Here is a 19,909-nt window from a genome sequence, read left to right on the forward strand (position 1 = left end):
AGGACCATAGCACATTGAGCCAGGCCAGTGCAACCCTGGCTGGCAGAAGATCTGGGGGGTCAGCCTGCCAGCCTGGAGCTGCTCCACCCCAGCTCGTGAGGGGTTGCAGAGGGGCTGGCTGGGGCACAAGGGTGCTACTGTGTAGGGTTAGAGGGCAGGCGGCCTCCATAATGTAGCACTCTCGTGCCCAGCCAGCCCTGGTCACCATCTACATGTGCATTTCAGCACACTAAACTCCACCATAGGATAGTACTTGTGTTGGGCAGTAATATCCTACAGCAGAGTTGATTAGTTTACTCAGGCCTAATAGCATCACATGTGTAAATGGTGACACTACTGTGGAGCTAAATCAGTTAACTCCACAATAAAGCACATGTGTAGATGCCCACACTGAGTACTGCCTTACTCAACAAGTAGACCTATTTATTTCAGTGGAATTACTAATGGAGTATTTTGTAACATAAAAAAAAAGTATCAAGCACTTTATGCAAAGGTAATAAAGACCAAATCTTGCCACCCTCTCCATCAGCATGGCTTTATATATGTTTCTGTAGATTGTAATTTCTTTCAAAGATGAATTATAGCCTTAAGAATTATAACCCTTAATACATATAAAGCTCACTTTAAAAATAATGCATCTGCCAAACTACTTTGAATCATTGTATTATATTTCTGAAATGTCCAAGAGTATTATAATTTGTACTCTTATTCAGGATAGTTATTACCCTCTTTTATTCTATATTTAAGTCCCATAATCTCCAGACAAAGCCTGAGCCACCATTTTGAATGCCTTTGATTTTCCCCTAGATTATTTCAATGCCCATTGCTCAACTACTGCTCCTACTGCATGAATTCTCAGGGTGTTTAGCCTTTCAATTTTAGGCTGCTTTTATTTTTATTGAAGTATTCTTATTTTTTACTTCAATAGGCATGGAATCATAAATTCCTCTTCCTAAAACAGTGAGCAATAATACTGATGTGTGAGATCTGTCCCCTTATTACCACTCGTTTGAAGACTGCAGATCTCACTGCAGTGTTTTTACAGTCTGTAATGCGAGGGGTTAGCAGCCTCTAAACCAAATTATTTTTCCAACTAGGGTAAATCAATGCCATCAGCTCAATGGATGCTGCTTTCTCACCTCAGCCTCTCCTCATTCAGATCCCTGCTAAAGTTTAAATCTTCCCTGCTGCCTAAAAGCAGTGATTTTAATCATCATTAATCTCCTTCTAAAATACCCTCTGCAAATTATTGGAACATTGCATGTAAAATATGGAATAATGGCACAATCTTATTTCTGTAATCTTTGCCCTTTTTAACTGATTTTGCCCATTCATTACTACTTCTCACTGCATCATGATATCAAACAGAACAAATTTCTGGGGTAGTTTGTTTTGTCATCCAAACTACCGCAATGATGACAACAAGTAATGTTGCCATAACACAAGAAGAACATAACTGAGCATAGAGCTGGACAATAACAGTTTTTTTAAATCTAAAGTCTAAGTTAACTAACTAAAAAATTAACTAGCTACACTGATTGATTTGAGTCAATATGAACCAAAAAGTCTTGTTGTTTTGAAGAAAATAAAAAGTATAAACCCACTAATCAACCAGCCAACCCAGCTATTGAGTAAAATAGAAAGTTTCACTTCAGTTCTGAGTTTAAATCTAGAAACCAAACATGGTCTTTTGAAAAATCCTTGCTTTATTAAAAATTATATTCTGTTTTGTTTTTGTTTTTTTTATTTGGTGGGGCAGAAGGGCAAAATCATTTGAAGTTCATTTTGAAATTCATGTTGAACTGAATCGTTGTTGTTGGTCTTTTTCACCAAAGCAAAGGAGCTGGAGAAAATATTTCACTTCAGTTCTGCTGTGAAGAGGCGAGCTGTCTTAGGCAGATGGTTTCCTACATGCTTTACTGGCCTTTTAAGGCCCAAGTTTGAAACTAAATCTGAAATTTCTCCACAATCTAGAGAACTAGTTTGGTTTCATCACTAGTCAAAAGTCCTATTATGATTGGAATGTATATTTCAGGTATTTTAATTGAAAGGCCATAAAGTAAAAATAAAATATGTTCTAAGGTAGTTAAAATATAATTACACTCATCAGTGATACATTACAATTCCTAGTCCTTTTTATATTATTGTGTTATTGTTCAAAGGAATGTAGAAGGCAAATAAAATCTTACAAGAACTGCTGCAAATAAGCATTTACTAACCCTTGGTCCTTAGAAGGAAAACTGCAGCATAATATACAATAATTTCTAGCCTTTACATCTAATTAAAGTGGAAGAAGAGCATAAATGTAAGATATATCCAAGCACTGAATCCCCACAACTCCTGATCAGGAAAGAAGTGCAGAACACTCAGCACATGCCAGGGCTCAAGGCCAAGTCAAATTTTCAAGAGAAAAAATGTATTAATTAAAAAATAGTTAATAAACAGGAAATTAAAATTAAGATTAAGGTTATAAACTAAGGACCTGATCCTGCAAACATATACGCATACACATACCTTCTACTCCACACTTCAGTAAAGATGACCCATAGCCATTAAGAAAAGCACATGTGTAAGTCATCACAGTATCTGGGTCTGTTTTGATGGGACTTTGAGTTTGAGTGAGTGAGTGAGTGCTGCTCGTTCAATAGGGAAAATTCAGTATAGTAAGCATGATTTCCAGAATCGGATTCTGGCCAAAAAACAAGAATAGGCAGTATAGCAGAACAATGACAGGAATTTCCAAAACACTCTGGAATTAATTTTTAATATATATGAATGTATGTAGTAAATATTTAGTTAAGCCTCTAAGTTAAGACTACAAATCACTTGCAGCTCTCTTTTACATATTCGAACATAAATATACCTCCAGCACAACAATGTTATGCTTGGAACAGTAATACCCATACTTCCTTTCTGGAATAGGAAAGACAGTAATCAAGGTCAAACCAGAGACCTCCAAGTGAAACGAGTTTCTGTCCTTGGACCAACAGTTAATCATTGAATGTACCTTCCTATATGAATTATGCTTCTGCTGCACATTTTCTTCACTCCTGACTTCTGGGTCAGGAGTACGTGGGAAAATGTCAGTTCATTACAAAAGGACAAGAGAAACCAAACTACTTTTTTCCATGAACTCTAGGTGATCCTTTTTTATCTAATACCTTTGTAATGAGACCACAAAATCAATGTGAAATGTTCACATACATCTGCTTGTAGAATTTGGCCTTACAATTTAATGGATGGAATCTTGGTAATCAATGGGAGTTTTATATTTGGCTTTAAAAAAAAATGAGGGATAAGGACCAAAGTAATGGGAAACAATACCTTATACCTGGATAAGATACAGATCAATCGTTAGCAGTCACATGACAAAAGAGCCTCATGGAACTTGACCCCTCTCCTGATTTGCTCAACTTCTGGAGATTCAGATCTCCTATAGCTACCCACTTGGGAGAATGCACTGGACATCCAGCCCAGAATACTTCTGTGCTTGTTTTATCCAACATTGATTGTATTAGTTTGGCAGATTTTAAAATTGGCTACTGCTGTAAAGCATTGGTATCAATAAGATCTTGCAGAATAGGGCCTTTTCCAAAAATGGTTTCAAATGAGAATGTTATAAAGGCAGGTATCATATTGAACAGTTAATTCAGTATTATAGAACTGTGACAGAGTTGTGCTTTATTTCTGTCTGACATCAGAGAAATCAATGCCCTTTGGATTTCATTTTTCCCGTCATCCAAGGTTAATTGATCCTAACAATTTTAACTCAGAAGTTCTAGCTGTGCAAACAAAATGGGAGCTTTCAGTTTATAGCCATCTTAATTTTTCAGAGAAGAAGTAATGCCATGACAAATTCTGACAAATGATTTAACAGTCACCAAATAAAAACTGTGCTCCAATATCATGATTTAATGACAACTGAAATTTAAATATGGGATTGGATTCTTGAATTGTCTTTTGTCAGGAAAAAAAATTACAGATGAGAGCTGAGTGTGTTTGATTTAGCTTTGACGATATAACCCCAGAATTTACTCTAAATGACAAAAAATCAAAAATTAAATTATTGGTATTTTCAGAGAGATCATTCTCCAGAGTTCAAGACACGTATTCCCTATAATTTTCTTCTTACAGTTTGTTAGATAATTCTGCAGCTTTTTATAAGAATTTTTCAGACAGCTTGTGATTTGCTGCTGTATAGTGAAACAAAGACGAAGGAAACAAAGGAAATACGGGAGTATTACATACATGCTTTACTTATATGCAAAAACCTGCCTTGATTAATCAAAAATTTATGAAGTAACAACAATGTCATATATATTGGCAGGGACAGCAATCAACTTGGAAAATGCCTTTTGGATGAAATTTCCTTATAGAACTCATTACTGCTCTCAGAAACCATGCAAAAGGAGCCCTGGGCAAACCAAATAGCTTTCATCGATGATAAAAAAAAAAAAAAAAAATCTTTCCAGAGAAAGTTCTTACGTATTTTAATAATATTTTCTCCATCAACATTAAGAAAACCTAATCCAAAAAAACACTGAAGTTAAGTGGTTGCTGGTTCTATTTATGATGTATATATTACAGAGCATATCTGCAACAAATATGCAACATTTGTAGGAAAAACCTCACACTTTCATGAACAAATTGGCAAATGTCTGTATAAAAACCATGTTGCTGCATGCTAGCTATTGGCTGTGCATTTATAAGATGTAATACATGTACCTGGAAATACTGTGGACCCAGTAAAAATAGGGTAATTGAAAATGTTGTCCTAAGAGAACTGTTAAGTATCAGGAAATTAATTACAGGTATTTTATGGCCAAATATGTATAAACACTGACCATGGGCTAGTCTCTGCACTCATGTCTGCCTTAACCTAGGGATTCAAAAGGCAGTTTCTAGGGATTCAGAAGTAGTTTTATTGTAATACTGATGACATTCCAAATACTTTGGTGGTAAAATAATAAAAGAAGGGGCAAAAATCTCCAGTCCTATCTGCTCTCTTTGGGTAGTTAAGGAGAAAAAAAGGAAGCAGAAGCCACCTACCACGCCCCACAAGCAGCACTAAAAAATATTATTGGGGGGGGTGTCAATGATGACCCTGCCCCTCCCTGCCATAAGGCTTTTCTGGGGTCGGTGCTCACTGGTACTGTGCACGTAGCAGCAGAGGAGCATGTGGCAGTGGTGCTGGAGTTGCTGTTGCTGGCCCAGTTTGGTGGGGGGTCAGCCCTGCCAGCCCCGGGCTTCTGCCACCTATGCCATTCCCACTATTGGACTTTCCTTCAGGCAAGAAAATTCCCAATGAATCTAGGGAGGAGGGAGGGAATTAATTCAGAAAAACAAAAGTCAACCGATGATATGTATATTTTTTCATTAAAAAAAGGTTTTGCTCCCTAATTTTGCCCAGCTCCAATGTACACGTGTGTTCCGGCAAATGCACGCATCATACCTTTTAAGAATCTAGCCTTTATTTGGTGCCTCATGGGCACTCAAAATGACTAGTCGCTTAAAGATTTAAGCAAGAACCTGTTTTTGAAATGAAAGGTCTTCAAAATATATGGCAATTCAGAGCAAATATACCACTTCAGGTCTACCTCTAGTAATTCCAACCTCATAAAAATGATCACATTTTAAAAACTGTGCCACCATTTTGTTTTGAACCACTCAGGTAACTTTGTGGGGGTTGTTTGTTTTTTAATTTCAGATGACCCAAAAAACTGTACATCGTGCATTCACAATTATTACATGTAAGTACAACTTTCTGTTAGCATCTACAATTTCAGAAACAAAACCCATGCTCCATTTGAGAGATTACTGGAAGTTTTGCCATATCCATAGGCTTCATGGCTACTTGTTGAACAAAAATGGATTTCTGGAAGCTTTAAGAAAGGAAAAAATATGGGAGTGTAAGGGTAGCATCACAAAACTTTATAGCCCATGTTAAAGACTAAAATAAAGAATAGCTGATTTAAAGGACATGGTACTTAGTATCTTCAGCTCTCACTAGCTATAAGAGCTGAGGGCAGTTAGCGCCAAATAGACCCATACCAGCAAGAATGTAAACATATAAGCCTGCATACAGAGACCTGGCACTATACCACAAGTAAAAAACAAAGCTGGACAACTTCCAGTATAGACATACACATTACCCAGATCGACTAGAGGCAGTAACCTATCTGCAGATTTCCCCAAATGACCAGCTGTTACCCAACAACTGCAGTAAACAAATACACTAATTGGGAACACAGTTGCATGCTTCAATTGTTTAAAAAACAAACTTTACAAGACTATAGGAGAACCTTAATATTAATAAATCCGACTTGTTGTGGCTTTAGGGTAAACTAAGTAGTCATTTTGTGACTGAGTAGTTCTAATACATTTCCTAAGGAAGTATGCATGTTCATTATGAAGAGAATAGACCTTCCCCAGATTCTTGTGCATACACGGCTGCCATCCCCCTGCCGCTCCTCCCCCCCCCCATATACACACAGAATAACAGAATATGAACTCCAGGTCCTGAAAAAAGATTTATATAAAACTTGCAGGGCATGTTCTCCCAACAGGTATAAGCAGTACTGCTACAGAAACTGCCCGGGGAATACTTATGCTGATGAAAATGCTCAAGAGTGCATGGAATGTCCAAACAACTGTGGCAGCTGTAATGAGCATGAGTGCTTCTGGTGCAACAAAGACTTTTATCTTTCAGGTAAGCACAGTAACACGCACTGTCCATATACAATAGGATCTGGAGGCTTGCCTTGAAGGACAAAATATGGATCCCATCTTCTGAGATGCCCTAGCACCTTCTATTGAAAGGGATGGAAACTGAGGGAACTCAACAACTTTGTAAAATTAGACCCTTTGTGTAAATTCAAGGCATCTTTTGGTTCAAAGGTCTCAAAATGTTCAACTATGAAATCCTACTTTTTTTTTTTAAATGAGCGTTAGCATCCCTACTCACTCTGAGTGCATATAGGAAAATATTTCTATTTTATAGTGCTGTGTGAAACGAGGTGGTTTCAGTTCACAGAAAACCATGCAAACCTTTTTTCACTTTAAAATGCGTTATGTACCTTCTAATTACACTTTGACTTTCAGGTCTAAGTAGAACAACAAGCCCCACCACCCGAGCAAAACTTCAGTTAAAACTACTGAAGTGCACATCAAGTTCACACAAAACCAAGAATTCCTTATTGTTTCATAACAAAACCATCAGTCAGTCAAGGCTGTCAGACAACACTGCCAATGTCTGAGCCCCTAGGTTATAAAATCCTAGTGTAAGATTTACTTCATGCTCCAGTACTAAAAGCTGTGACGTATAAACTGCTTCATGCTCTGTGGTGTTAACTTTAGGCAACTTTTATGCTAGCCTTGGACCAAGTACATTATAAGCTCCTTCTCTTCCTATTTTTAGCAGGGAAAAACCAGCAACTTTTCTCTCGTTTTTGCTAAATGAATTGCCACTTCTTAAATGTCCATTTAGACCACAGGGCAGTTCCTTCCTGTGCAGTTGTGTTATTGGGAAGAAAGTCACAAACTATTTTTTAGTCTTCACCATCCACAGCCATAACTGATCAACTTAGCAAAGGATTTTTCTTCCTTGCTTGTCAGGGTTTTATGCTGCTAACTGTTATTTTGGTACTTTAATATCATCTCACTAGTATCCAAGTGTCTTGCTTCAGGTTTACTCAATACTGGCTTCACGTTTGCTGGAAACTAGAGATTTATTAGAGTCTCAAAACCTTGATCTAGAGTTGAACATGGAATTTTTGGATCTTAGATTTTTGTTGGATTCATCTTTGCTAAAGGGCTGAACTGTGAAATTCAGATCCAAAATTAAAGTTTGTGCAAGACTACAGGAATTTAAAGATTTGGATGGAGCCATCTGTATTTGAAAAGTGTTCAACTCAAAAGTGTTGGGTTGAAAGTTGTGTAAAATTGTCTAAGACTGCACTGAGTTTAGTTTTTGTATTGCTGTCTAAGGAGGGCTTAAGGAGGTTTACAATAAATATTTCACACCCCTTCTACTATTCTGCCTGCTTTTCTAAAATTGCCTCTTTTCTAAGAGAGCTTAGAAGCACGCACCTTCCTCCATCCCAGTCAAACTGCACAAGGTTTCATGTCAGAGTTGTGATGTTTCTCAACTTTAAGATTCCCACTTGACTTTGATTTATTAGTTTCCAATTGATTTTATGGGAATCATATGGCTTAAAATCATATGCAGTCTTTCAAAATATTCGTCATTTCCAAAAAGGTTGAAGCCTACATAAGGCAGACTAGGAATGAATTAATCCTTAAATGTGAGTTATTCTCAGTGAGTGTGTCTACACGTTTATTAATGTGTAGTAATTACTGTGCATTTAGTTTAGTAGTTCCTTAATGAAGTTCTACCTAAAGGCACAGTAACTACAGTTACTGCACAGTATCTCCAGTCCAGGTTTTTTTTTTTTTTGTGATGGTTACTGTGCAGTAGCCTAATAACACTGCGCACTTTGCATTTTTGGTTTTTTGCATTCTTTGGTTTTTGACCAGCATGTTAATGCACAATGTTATCAGGCTACTGCGCAGTAAGCGTCTCTTGTAGACACACCCTCTGTTGCTCTTCCTCTATATACCCAGGATGGACAAGGGTGGAATAGCATTTCTAATTTTCCAGTTTGGGGTGCTTGCTCTGTTTCAGCAAGATCATGGCTTAAAGGCTCTATATCTTTTTTAAAGATGGGATATGTGTGAATGAATGCAAAGCTGGTTTCTATGGTGATTATGTTACTGGAGTATGTGAAGCATGTCACAAGACCTGTGCCACATGTGAATGGTTCAACTATGATGACTGCACCAGCTGCAAAAAGAATTTCTGGATATATCATGGGAGGTGCGTGAATCCAGATAACGAACCAACAGAGAGAAAACCCTGGAATGGTATGTTGATACATATCCTCTGATCTCTGTCGCTTCATCACTGTGTACCACTAAGATTAATGAAGAAGTTTGAAAAGGAGTCCCATTCTTCTGTTTCTAAAGTCCTATAACTTGAATAGAACTGATTAAGAGCATTTGATCCCAGGGTTAAAGTCCCCCCACCCCCCAGACAGAAACAATAGAGTTTTTATGCAACTTAAGTCCAGTTTAGGTCCTGGTTTTTTCAACCTTGTATTGGCCTTCTGCACCAGGATGAATGTCACCTGAAGAGAATTGGAGATGATGTTATAAACAGTTTGTAAGTAGTATAGTGGGGGAAAAAATTAGATATCATGATATAATGAACTGAACACAGGATTTGGAGCCGGAACTTGAGTTTTAGCCCTCCCTTTGTCCTTACTCTGTAACCTTAAGAGATTAATTAACAATAGTAAAATATTTCTAGAAGGTAAGGAAGGTGATATATCTAAACATTTTTAGTATTATTGAAGCAAATAATTATTTGTAGCACATCACTTATTTTATTATTTTGTCATTTTTTCCTGTTTAACAACTACGTGAAAACAGATCACAGTACTCTCCTTTTTTTTCAAAGTAAACAAGTTATTTACTAGTTTCTTCAGCAAATTTATTTTGGTCAGTAGACAATTAATGAAGACATCACTGTGAATATTAATAATTTGTATTCTGCGCTATGTTAGTAATATAAAATGCATGAGCCTGATCCATGCAATCAGAGAACAAAACAAATCAAGCAGTATTAATCATTATTTGGATTACTGAACATATTAAAAAATAAACTGGAGAGTTACAAACAGTCCAACTCAAAATTTACTTTAGAGTCAAACATTTATTTGGACCTAATAAGCAAAAAAAATAACAAAAAAAAACAACACACACCACAAGTAATAACACTTGAAAAGTTGGTCTGATATAAATTGTGTCATTTCACAAAGATAATGAAGTATTATTCCCTATTGTATCCATAAGAAGATTGTGTCACAGGTAAAAGACTGAGTCAAAGAAAGAATAAAAATTCAAGTTGCCCTCCTTCCAGGCAATCCAAACCATACCTTACATTTTCAAGTGCACAAGGCACTTGCCAACCAGTACTATCCTTGGCCTTTTCCTTTAAACTGTTTAAGGCATCTATCTGTAGAATTACTGCTTTAGTCATTATTGTGATGTAAATGTCCTTCTGGATCAACCTCTTTGGAACTGGGACCATCAAAATAGGGCTTATTTAGAGAGCTGTATTCTCAAGATATGGGTAAGATAAGTCCACTTTCTCATTTGTACTATTGTGCAGCCCTTAGTAATGGAGTCTGCTTCAATATCTAAATATTCCTTATATACCAAAGCACTCAGTATATCTGGATTGGGCATTTGCACTGAAGCTGTTCTTTTGCATACACTTGGTACTAAGCCAGGGGTGTCTGGATCTGGACAGCAGGGACTCCTCCTGAAGCAGCAGCAACTACAGTGGGTCCAGGACGGACAGCAGCTTGAAACCATGTTTAGGGGGCAGCACGGGTCCTGGAATGTGTAGCAGCATGTGTCTGGAGGCAGAAGCAATCATCCAGGGGTGTCATGGGCCTGCATTCTAGTGGTGGCACTAGTCCATGTGGCTGCCACTAATGACCATATTCATCAGGGTCCAGGGACCCCAAATTCTGTAGCAGGTTATGCCCCCTAACTTCTGGTACCCTGCTGGACTACCAGTGAACCTGGTGGCATGGTTTTATGAGCTGAATTATATTTGACACGTGTGCTCTAACCCAAAGATTCATCATTTAGCACTGAGGCTAATACTATGAAACTTCCATGCTGGTGTGAGCTTCCAAACCAGCAGTATTCGCCTTACCCACTTGAGTTGATACACGGTAGATGCAATCAAGATTTATGAGTGGTGCTACCCAAGAAAGTAAACTCAACAGTTCCCAAGGCTACTTCTTCTGAAGTGGTAGGGTTGTCTCAGGACACGTGAACTTATCACCAAGTCAAAAGCAAAAGTAAAGAAAGACCTATTTGTTCAACTGCTGTGATAAGACTACTAGTCTTTTGCTTCATTTTGGTTTTCAATGCATTTTAGGGGAGAGATATCTGCAAACTGCAGACCTCCAAGTATACTATCTATCCATAGAATTATGGTTTCCATGTCAGAGGTCTGTCACATAAAAGTCATTTGCTTTTCTTGTGAAAACCTCACATGACTGACTCCTATTGAGTTTGTGATCCTTCATTATCATCATTACAAGAATGGGTAAGATAAAAGAAAATCTGCTTGTTCTTGCTCTCAGTGATGCTCTTGCTCTCTGTGACAGTTTTTCATGCCAGGAAAGAACTACGAGTGGTACAGCTCCCCAGACAAAGAACTGTACCAGTCATAGTTTTTTCCTGACATGATCATCCATGGTGGACAGGTTGAAATGTAGTGGTCAAACAAAACCTAGCATCACCCTCCCCTTCCCAGTCTTGGGGCTAGGAGATCACAAAATATGAAGTAATGCTTTAACACAGTAAATAGAGATGAAGGTTGTGCAGTATATAGCTTAAGGTAAAAAGAGAAGAGCAGCACAGGGGACCTTTGCTGTGGCTGTTTACTAGTAGAAGCAAAATCAAACTCACTATTAGATCCTAAGATTCGTGGGGAGTGCCTACTTCTCTGGTATAATGAAATGAAATATATGGCTTCTGTGATGACCATGACACAGCCAGTAATCTGGCCAAAATTATTTGACCCACATCGTTTAGTTCAGTAATGACTATGACAGCTTTTACAAAGGCATCTTGCCTTTCTTCTATGACAATGCTGAAGTGAGAGAGGCAGGGTGTTGCTAGACTTTACATTTTATTCACAAATAATGAGGCCATTGTCTTCAGCCCTCTGGAACCAATTTGAGTATATGGATATGGGCAGTGTAATTTAAAACCCTACCAACCAGTTTAATAACTAAATTGATCAATCAGATTGGATATGATGGTTCACAACCAACCCTTGTAAGTCTTATGAAGTGAGACTTGTTCCAGTTTGCCTCCTGGATAATAAATTAAGCACAGCATGCTACAAGATGAATCAATGCAGAGACTGAATTTCTTTTGGGAGACTGATGCATCTTGGTGAAGATGAAAATCTCTTTCTGGGTGCAGAGGACACATTTTTTCTAACTTCCACTTCTTGCATAAGGATAAATGAAAGACCAGTCTCATGAATTTTCATGAGCCCACATACCAATCCAGACATTCTATAGAGAATAACTCTCTAAAATAATACCAATTTTGTGAGTATTCTGGTGGGCAAAATATTCCATTCCAAACTGGGAATCATTAATAAGTAATATCATGGCATGAAATAAAGAAACAGATATTGTCTGGCATCTGGACATTTAAAAGGACAAGCCAAGAAAAAAAAAAAAGGTTGAGCTCTGTGTTTGTAGCTTGAAACATCTGTATTTTATCTGGTGTACCAGATGATGAAATGATTTTGGGAGCCAGGAGACATACTAGTGTAGGCTTGATTCACCAAGTGATTACACATACCCTTTCAACGGGACTAGACATTTTGTAAGCTGCAATCAGGTCTTCATTTTGTCAGTTCACTATAAATACCACACCCCAAGCTTGTGTGTTGCACAGTTACACAGCATAGCCTAATGCATTCTTTTGTGAGGTGCAAAGGAAACAATGGGTGTAGGCTTAGATCTGTGTCTATGAAACATCCAAGAGGGAATAGTTACTTTCAATTTACTCTCAAAAAAGGCCCCCAAACAACACTGTAATTAACTATGCAAAAGTAAGCACATATCTAGTACACCTCATATATATTACAACACATAATAGAAATAGCATCCATTGGCTGTCATTGGATACCCTTATGAGAAGTCATGAACCAACTGCATCAATCTTCACACTTTTTCCTTAACACTACAGTAAATTACATCAATTAAAAGTGTAACATCCTCAGAGAGGGTTGGTTGAAAGAAAAAAAAATATTCAGAAACTGAAGATTTAGAGGAAGTAGGGGCCAAATGCATAATTCATCATAGAGGCTATGTATTTTGGGGTGTATGGGAAAGCTGAGGAGAAGACCAGGAAAAGATATTAAATGGATAGACAAGAGAGAGATGGGGGAATATGGATAGGGGACAACTCTAGATGAAAAATTATTATGGACATTTAGAAAGGAAGATGTAGCAGCATAAAAGATATTAAGAAATCTTTTTAAACAACATTCATATATGAATTTTAAGGTTGTAAGAGGCAAGCAAAACTTATTTACTAACCCATATAATCTTTGTCAACCCTCTTGGAGTTGCATGGAGATTTTATATTCTAGGCATTTGTTTGTAAACTAAAGTTATGGTTATTACAAAATAACTAGACTGGAAATTAATGGTTATTGGGGGGCTGTGATTTACCTCTCACCAATCCTACAGTACCTTTAAATTTATAATTCTCATAAGTCTTTGAGAGAGATAGGATAGGTTCTAGTATTTTATTACATATGGATATTGTTTTCATTACATTTTATTATGTCTTTGTAATTGTAATCATCTTTTAGAGATATGTGGTTTGTTTATACATTTTTATTCATGGCAGTATCATTTTTGCAAGGCCAGTACCAGAAGCAGAATAAAATCTAACACACTAAATAGCATCCCCACTGGAAATAACTGGATCATATTCAAATCACATCTTTACTATACAATGCATAAACCAAACAGGTCACCTTCTAAACTGGAATGTGTGCGTGGCTACAACAGCCCTACTAGTGCAGTTTGTTTTAGACTCCTCACTGCAACAATGTACCATGTTTCGTGGTTAGGCCTGTAAAAAACATTGACATAGAAACACAGATCCTTTAGTAGAAGCTGGCATATTTTTAATTAAAATCAGAGGAGCAAGTACAAATGTGGGTGCTAATTTGATATGAAGATCAAAATTTAATCATTTTAATCTCCCTCATTTACCTGAATACTGTCAGACCATGTGGTCCCTAAATGGAAAAAAAACAAGGTGGCTTTGATAAACATGAACTTTAACGGTTAGATCTTTCACTGTGGCTAGGGACAGACATTCAAAAAGCCTGAGCCTAAATTGATTTAATCTTTCCAGGTTAGTCTAACCTACAAAGCTTGAACCAATTTAGGAGGTGGATAGACATTCCCTTTTCATTCCAGAAATTCAGGTACATGCCTCCAGTTGCTCAGACTAGAAGCCAGGGGCTGTTAGAGCAGCCCTACCTTCTCTTCCACAGTGCTGAGCTGAGGGCAGGGCATGGCCAGGCCCCTGCAGGATCTCTGATTAGAGAGGTCTGCCTGCACCATCCCAGGCTTTTCCCCACTCACTGCTCAAGGGGTGGGAGTGTTGCCAGCCCCCGGCTCCCTGCTAGCACTCTGAGGCAAGGGGGCATAGAGGGGCTGCAGTGCATGCATCTGTTGATGATACAGATCTTTTCAGTCTCCCTCCCTGCTTCTTTATACTGTCTGCAGCAAACTGACAGGAAAGCAAGCCAGCAGGGGGCTGATAACAGTGTTTATAGCCCGATTAGCAAAACAGTTGCCTAGGACAGACATTGCATAAACCGGTTTGATCCAAATCCGTTTAGTCTGATACTACATTCAACCAGGTTTATCTAAAAAACTGGTTTCAGCCATTTTCAAACTGGTTTATGTGCACTGAACATCTGTTCTGTTACAGGTTTAAACCAGTTTCTGATCACTTAAGCTGGTTTATGTGTAATGTTTGTCCCTAGCCTGTATGGATGAAGGGTAAATTATGTGCATAAGCATCAAGCTGAAGAGAGATGAGCAGGACAAGAAGCACAAAGAGACTGCTCATCCTCTAATGTGAGTTCTCTTATGGCTGCCTGCTAGGAAGATCAAAGAGATGACTGTATATTTAAGCAGCTCTTTGAAAGGTGAGGACTGTATACTAATGTCTCTCTCTTCAGACATGCCCATTCACTGCATAGATCCAGCCCCTTTTTTCACCTTGTATTCTTAACAGTAAGTAATAAGGTATGTGAAGGGTTCCAAATATGAACTTTTTCTTTTAATCTGTGCTACTAGAAATACTACGGTGACACAGAGAGAAAATAACTTTACAGACACATGGCTTCATTGGGACTAGAATTTTATTCAGTGCTGTCCCTATTCCAATAAAGTTCCTTATTTAGTGTTAGAAGAAATTACTTATTTCTGTGGTTCTTTAACATGGTCTTATGTCACGTTGTACAACACTGACTCATTTTGAGACAGTATAAATAAGAAAGAAGGAGAAACACTAAAAATTGTCTTTCACTTGAGAAACCTCGGAACCACCTGAATGGATAGAGTGCTACACCAGGCAAGAGCTTAACTCACAAAACAGCAAAGTAAAAGTTAGCTCTTGAAGTTTTTGAAATAGGAAGTAAAGCAGCTAAATTTCCTTTACTGATGAAGGAAATAGGAATTAAATGCGACACTGAGCCACGTTCTAGTCTTAGTGGGTATTTATATAGGTGATATAGTTTATGAGAAATTTAAGGAAAAACATCATCTAGTAAACCCTGAAAGTCTGACGACGTCTCTTTCCATTTTAAAAAAAAATCAGAAATGAAACCATAAATAGTTAAATCATCAAAAAGCATCAAGCCAGCATCCTATTTATCTGAATAAAAAGAAGCAGCTCACATTTCTCTCTTGTCTATTATTTCAAGGTTGTCTGCAGAACCAGGCCAACATCATTGCACTGGTGAACATCTGGCTCGCATATTTAAGGTTTTCTGTACAGCCATCAGAACTACAGACTTAAATATTTTTAAAATGAAAGCTTAGATTCTGGAGCACAAGAGGATAGCCTTCACAAAACAACACGTCATAGCTAGTGAAGCAGATGGGAACTTGCCTTATTCAATGCCATCTCAGATAAAAGCTCTGGAGAAGCTAACTTAGAATGCAAGACTAACAGCTAAAATGGGCAACTCTTTTCCTCTTTCTATTTCTTTTTTCACTCCCTAATCCCAAAAACTCTTTTCCTTCATGCAGACAACTCAGATACCAATTAATTCTACTTCAGCCAGCCCTACAAAGCTTAACTTGTCACATGTCCAGAGTGAGTAATGTTTTTCAGCAACAGATGAAATGTTTTTATATGGCAGAAAATAGCCATTTGTTTTCAAATTACCATCAGTCATTAGAACAAAAGCCAAGCAAATATTTTGTCAGTGGTCTGGCCAGTTTTCTTGACAACTCTACAAAGCTGTTCATAATATGCAGGTGCATATGCCTGTTTATAAAAGCACTGTTCATAATATGGCAGGTGCTGTGCACGGGCATCCGTCATGAAACCTTTGCAGAATTTTGGAGGACATTTGGAGCATATGTAGAACATTGGCCACTTTCTAAAGGAGCAAGAAAATGACATTTGAGAAGCAGTTAAACAGACTATCAAGAGCAGAGTTGGGCCTTAATTTTTTAAAACCTGGGTAGAGTCAGTGGTTGTTTTGAGGCAGGGGAAACCCAAATCTGAATGACCCAAGTTAATTGGAAGCTTTTCATATCAGTACTAGGAAAAGCATTCTTAAGAGAGGTGTATAAATATTTGTCGGACTGGAAAGTTAGAAGTTGCATTTATTGAAGTTCTGCGACACATATGAAGCATCTCAAGCTCAACTGCTTGTGCACATTTCCCTCTGGTGGACGTTCAGACATACTACAAAAGTGGTCGTTCAAAGATAGCCATATCACACATGTTGCCAAGGAACCAAAGATGCAAGCTTTAGACTGCAGTCTTCAGTACCGAAATACCTTCTTGTAAAAGAACCCCCACAAAAAACAAAAAAACCCTGTTGTTTTTTAAATGCAAAAAGAGGGAAATGTTTTCAGAGAGATGAGAGCCTGTAAACCATTCTTCAGCAGCTGCTAACAGCCGCTCTGTTTCAGCTTTCTCCAACTTCTATTTGTACTATCCCAATGTCTCAGACAAGGTCAAGGTCCCATTATCTTGGCAGTGGATGCTTCTGTTATATTTAGTCTCTTTTCTTCACTCATAATTAGTATGCTGTGATACGACTTAAAAGAATTTGTCCTGCCTACGGTGGGGATATCAGAGGAAAAAATATGAAATAAAATACTGAAAAGTATGTGGCTGTTGAGAAGCTGAATTGAAATCTGAATTCACCCTTGAATTGAAAAAAAAAAAAAAAAAAGTTCAGATATTTTCTAAAGGAAATCAGAGCATAGCCTTGACATAAAGGGTTCCAAGGAGTTGATAGAGCAACTTGAAAAAAAGCAATTCAAGTTAGCTACCAAGAGCAGATGGTATTCAGTTCTTTTGAGGTTTTAGAGGTACATAAAAGTGAGAAATACTAATTAATAATGTGGCTACACAAAAGAGCAATAATAATTCAAGATGGTCAAAGAGGGCTTGTATAGCTACTTTTTAAAAGAGGAATCAAGGGGAATCCAAGAATTCCCAGAATAAGAATCTTGCCTCAATACCAAAGAAAATGAAAGACAAAACATTTAAAAGACAGAAAAGTAACACGCTTGGGAAAAAAAACAAAACAGATTAATACTGCCAATTTACAGGAGAGAAAAAATGATGCCTCGCTTTTCAAGGACTGTTACCTACTAATTAAAAGGTGGCCCTATTTTTTAAAAGGCTTTGATCTAGTTTACAATAAGACAGTATTAAGGAAATAAATAGCTATGAAACGAAACAGTAGCATCTTGTGAAAAAAACAGCTGCCAGGAAGTAGGGTGCTTAGGGATCTCTTTAGACCTATACTGTACTTTTCTTATTCACCTGAAGACTAAAATGAAGTTATCTATATATTGGTTTAATTAGTAACATCCAGAGCATTGAGAGAGACTCCAAATAGCTTTAAATAAATTAAGCAGTATAAGAACAGATGGAATTTAAGTTGGTTAAGTGTATGGCTATGAATGCTGATAATGTTTTGTATATTTCTTAGAGGGTAATGGATTCTGAACTTGTAGGATCCCCAGAAAAAAAAGAAAGTATTGTTTTATAGTGCTTCTCATGATATCTGTCTAGCACCCAGCTCAAATTGAAATAAGTATTAAGAATTACCCCATAGCACCTCTAGCTCAGGATCTAGAAATCCTACTTCCTGCCAAGCACCTAGCTTTTCAATGTCTGCCTCCAAAAACAATTACTATCAAGGTTATAAAGGCTTCCTACACTCCAGAGTCTAAGTGAGGCTAACTAAACCAAGCTAAGTCAAGCTAAAGTTTAAATCAAGAAAGGACTGTTCCTCTCCCTTCCTCCACAAACCCTTCCCCTCCCTGAGTAACAACAAACTTCAGTCACTAGAGCCCATCTCTCTTATAAATGTGTTGGAAGGATTACTTAAGTTATCACAGCTGCCCCAGCCCTACTGCCCTCTCTGACAATCCAAACATTTAAGGCATGCAGCTGTGGCTTTCCTGTTACCCAGGGAGAGATAGTTATCACTTGCCTCATCAAGGCTAAAGAAAAAGGCCTGTATAGATTCTCTCATGGTGCCTTAGCAAAGTGATAGAAAATGAGACAATGTTTAATAATGGTATACTGTATCAAACTTAGTTTTGGGCACCATGTGAACTGTAAAACATTCTACTTTGGACACATGTTTTTGCTGTTTCTAAGAAAGAATAGATCCAGAAAAGGCAAATGAAGCCAGTGGAAGGTATGAAGAGACTTATGGTTGAGGATAAGATAAAAAGGCTAGGGATATCATGCCTGGCAGAGCAGCTAGGGTATCTTGTTATAGCTCTAGAGTTGTGAGTTTGAATCCTACTCTACACTTATGCTAAGGTTGCCTTCAGTTGACCTATATGTAAATAGAAACTTGGCCATTTAGACTGGAGAGTCAAAGGTTGCTCCTTTCCTATCAGCTACAAACATTGGATTACTTTAACCATGTCAGCACTACGGACCACAGAGGCTCTGTAGGATCTCTGACCTTCTGAGTTAGCCTGGGAAGAAGAGGAGTTAGATGTGGTTTAACTGAGTGTTTTCAAATTATAAAGGATATAAGAAAACCAACCTATCTCACCTTGATTTTTTTTGTCTCACAAAAGGATAATAAAGTAATTAACGAAATTAATAAAAGAGGCCACGTATTTAGTAGTTCACATGCCCATGTTCATTCTGTGTTACTCATATTCACTCTTATTTGCTGTATATTCATGTTCTCATTTGCTCATTGATTCTTTTTTGAGGCCATGAAATGGAATCAAGGGCCTTGGTAAGCCAAAGACAACAATGGCTAAATGCTGTGGTCTTTACAGCACTTCCCCTTGAATATCTGCCACTGAGCACAGGATAGAGGATACCTAAACCTTGAACAGCTGCCACTGAGCACAGGATAGAGGATACCTAATTTAAACTCTAGCATAACAGAAATGTAAAAGAATAGATTTGTTTAAAAGCAATGAAGATGATGGGACTGGCCAAAAAATTGGGAGAGTTTCTGTTTTCTGTGACATTTGATTGCCCTGAGCTACATCCAAAAGCACCTATTATTATATATGACCATCTGATGAAAAAGTAATCACAGTCATAACATACTGAAACCAGAGAATAATGCTGCTAGGAAGGACAGAGTATGTTAAACACAGGTAAAGAGAAACATGCAGATCTACTGATACAAAATAGAAGCAGTTAAAATACAAGAGGTCTAGAGGTCAAACTTGACAGAGTCTACTCTCATCTTTAATAAGAATTGCCTTGATGGGATTCCTGCATGCCATGCTTCTTTTAATTTGAGCAGCCTTTTGTCTGCATTAGAATAAGGAACAACTTGCTGGTATCTCGTGTTAACAGGTGACCCTTTGACAAATTAGGTGTGTTCCTCAGCCCCTTGAAATCTAGTCTACTGCTGAGCAAAGTCTCTGCAAATATTAACTCAGGGTCTCAGGTTTCCCACTAGGAGTTAGAAGCCTAATTTTTCAAATTTAAAGATTCAGTAGGGAGAACACAAAGGAGTCTTCCTGCT

The 19,909-nt window shown here is 37.7% G+C and overlaps 1 protein-coding gene across 1 annotated transcript in view; it reads left to right on the plus strand.

The window, feature by feature from the left end:
- Window positions 1–19,909, plus strand: part of PCSK5 (proprotein convertase subtilisin/kexin type 5) — a 380,395-nt gene that overhangs the window by 339,319 nt on the left and 21,167 nt on the right. The window contains exons 27-29 of the mRNA XM_006029202.2: window positions 5,708–5,750; window positions 6,567–6,709; window positions 8,722–8,922. Of these exons, the coding sequence (XP_006029264.1) occupies window positions 5,708–5,750; window positions 6,567–6,709; window positions 8,722–8,922 (387 nt within the window). The remainder of the gene's footprint in view (window positions 1–5,707; window positions 5,751–6,566; window positions 6,710–8,721; window positions 8,923–19,909) is intronic.

The sequence above is a fragment of the Alligator sinensis genome, unplaced genomic scaffold (genome assembly GCF_000455745.1).
Source record: "Alligator sinensis unplaced genomic scaffold, ASM45574v1 scaffold204_1, whole genome shotgun sequence".
Lineage (NCBI taxonomy): Eukaryota > Metazoa > Chordata > Crocodylia > Alligatoridae > Alligator > Alligator sinensis.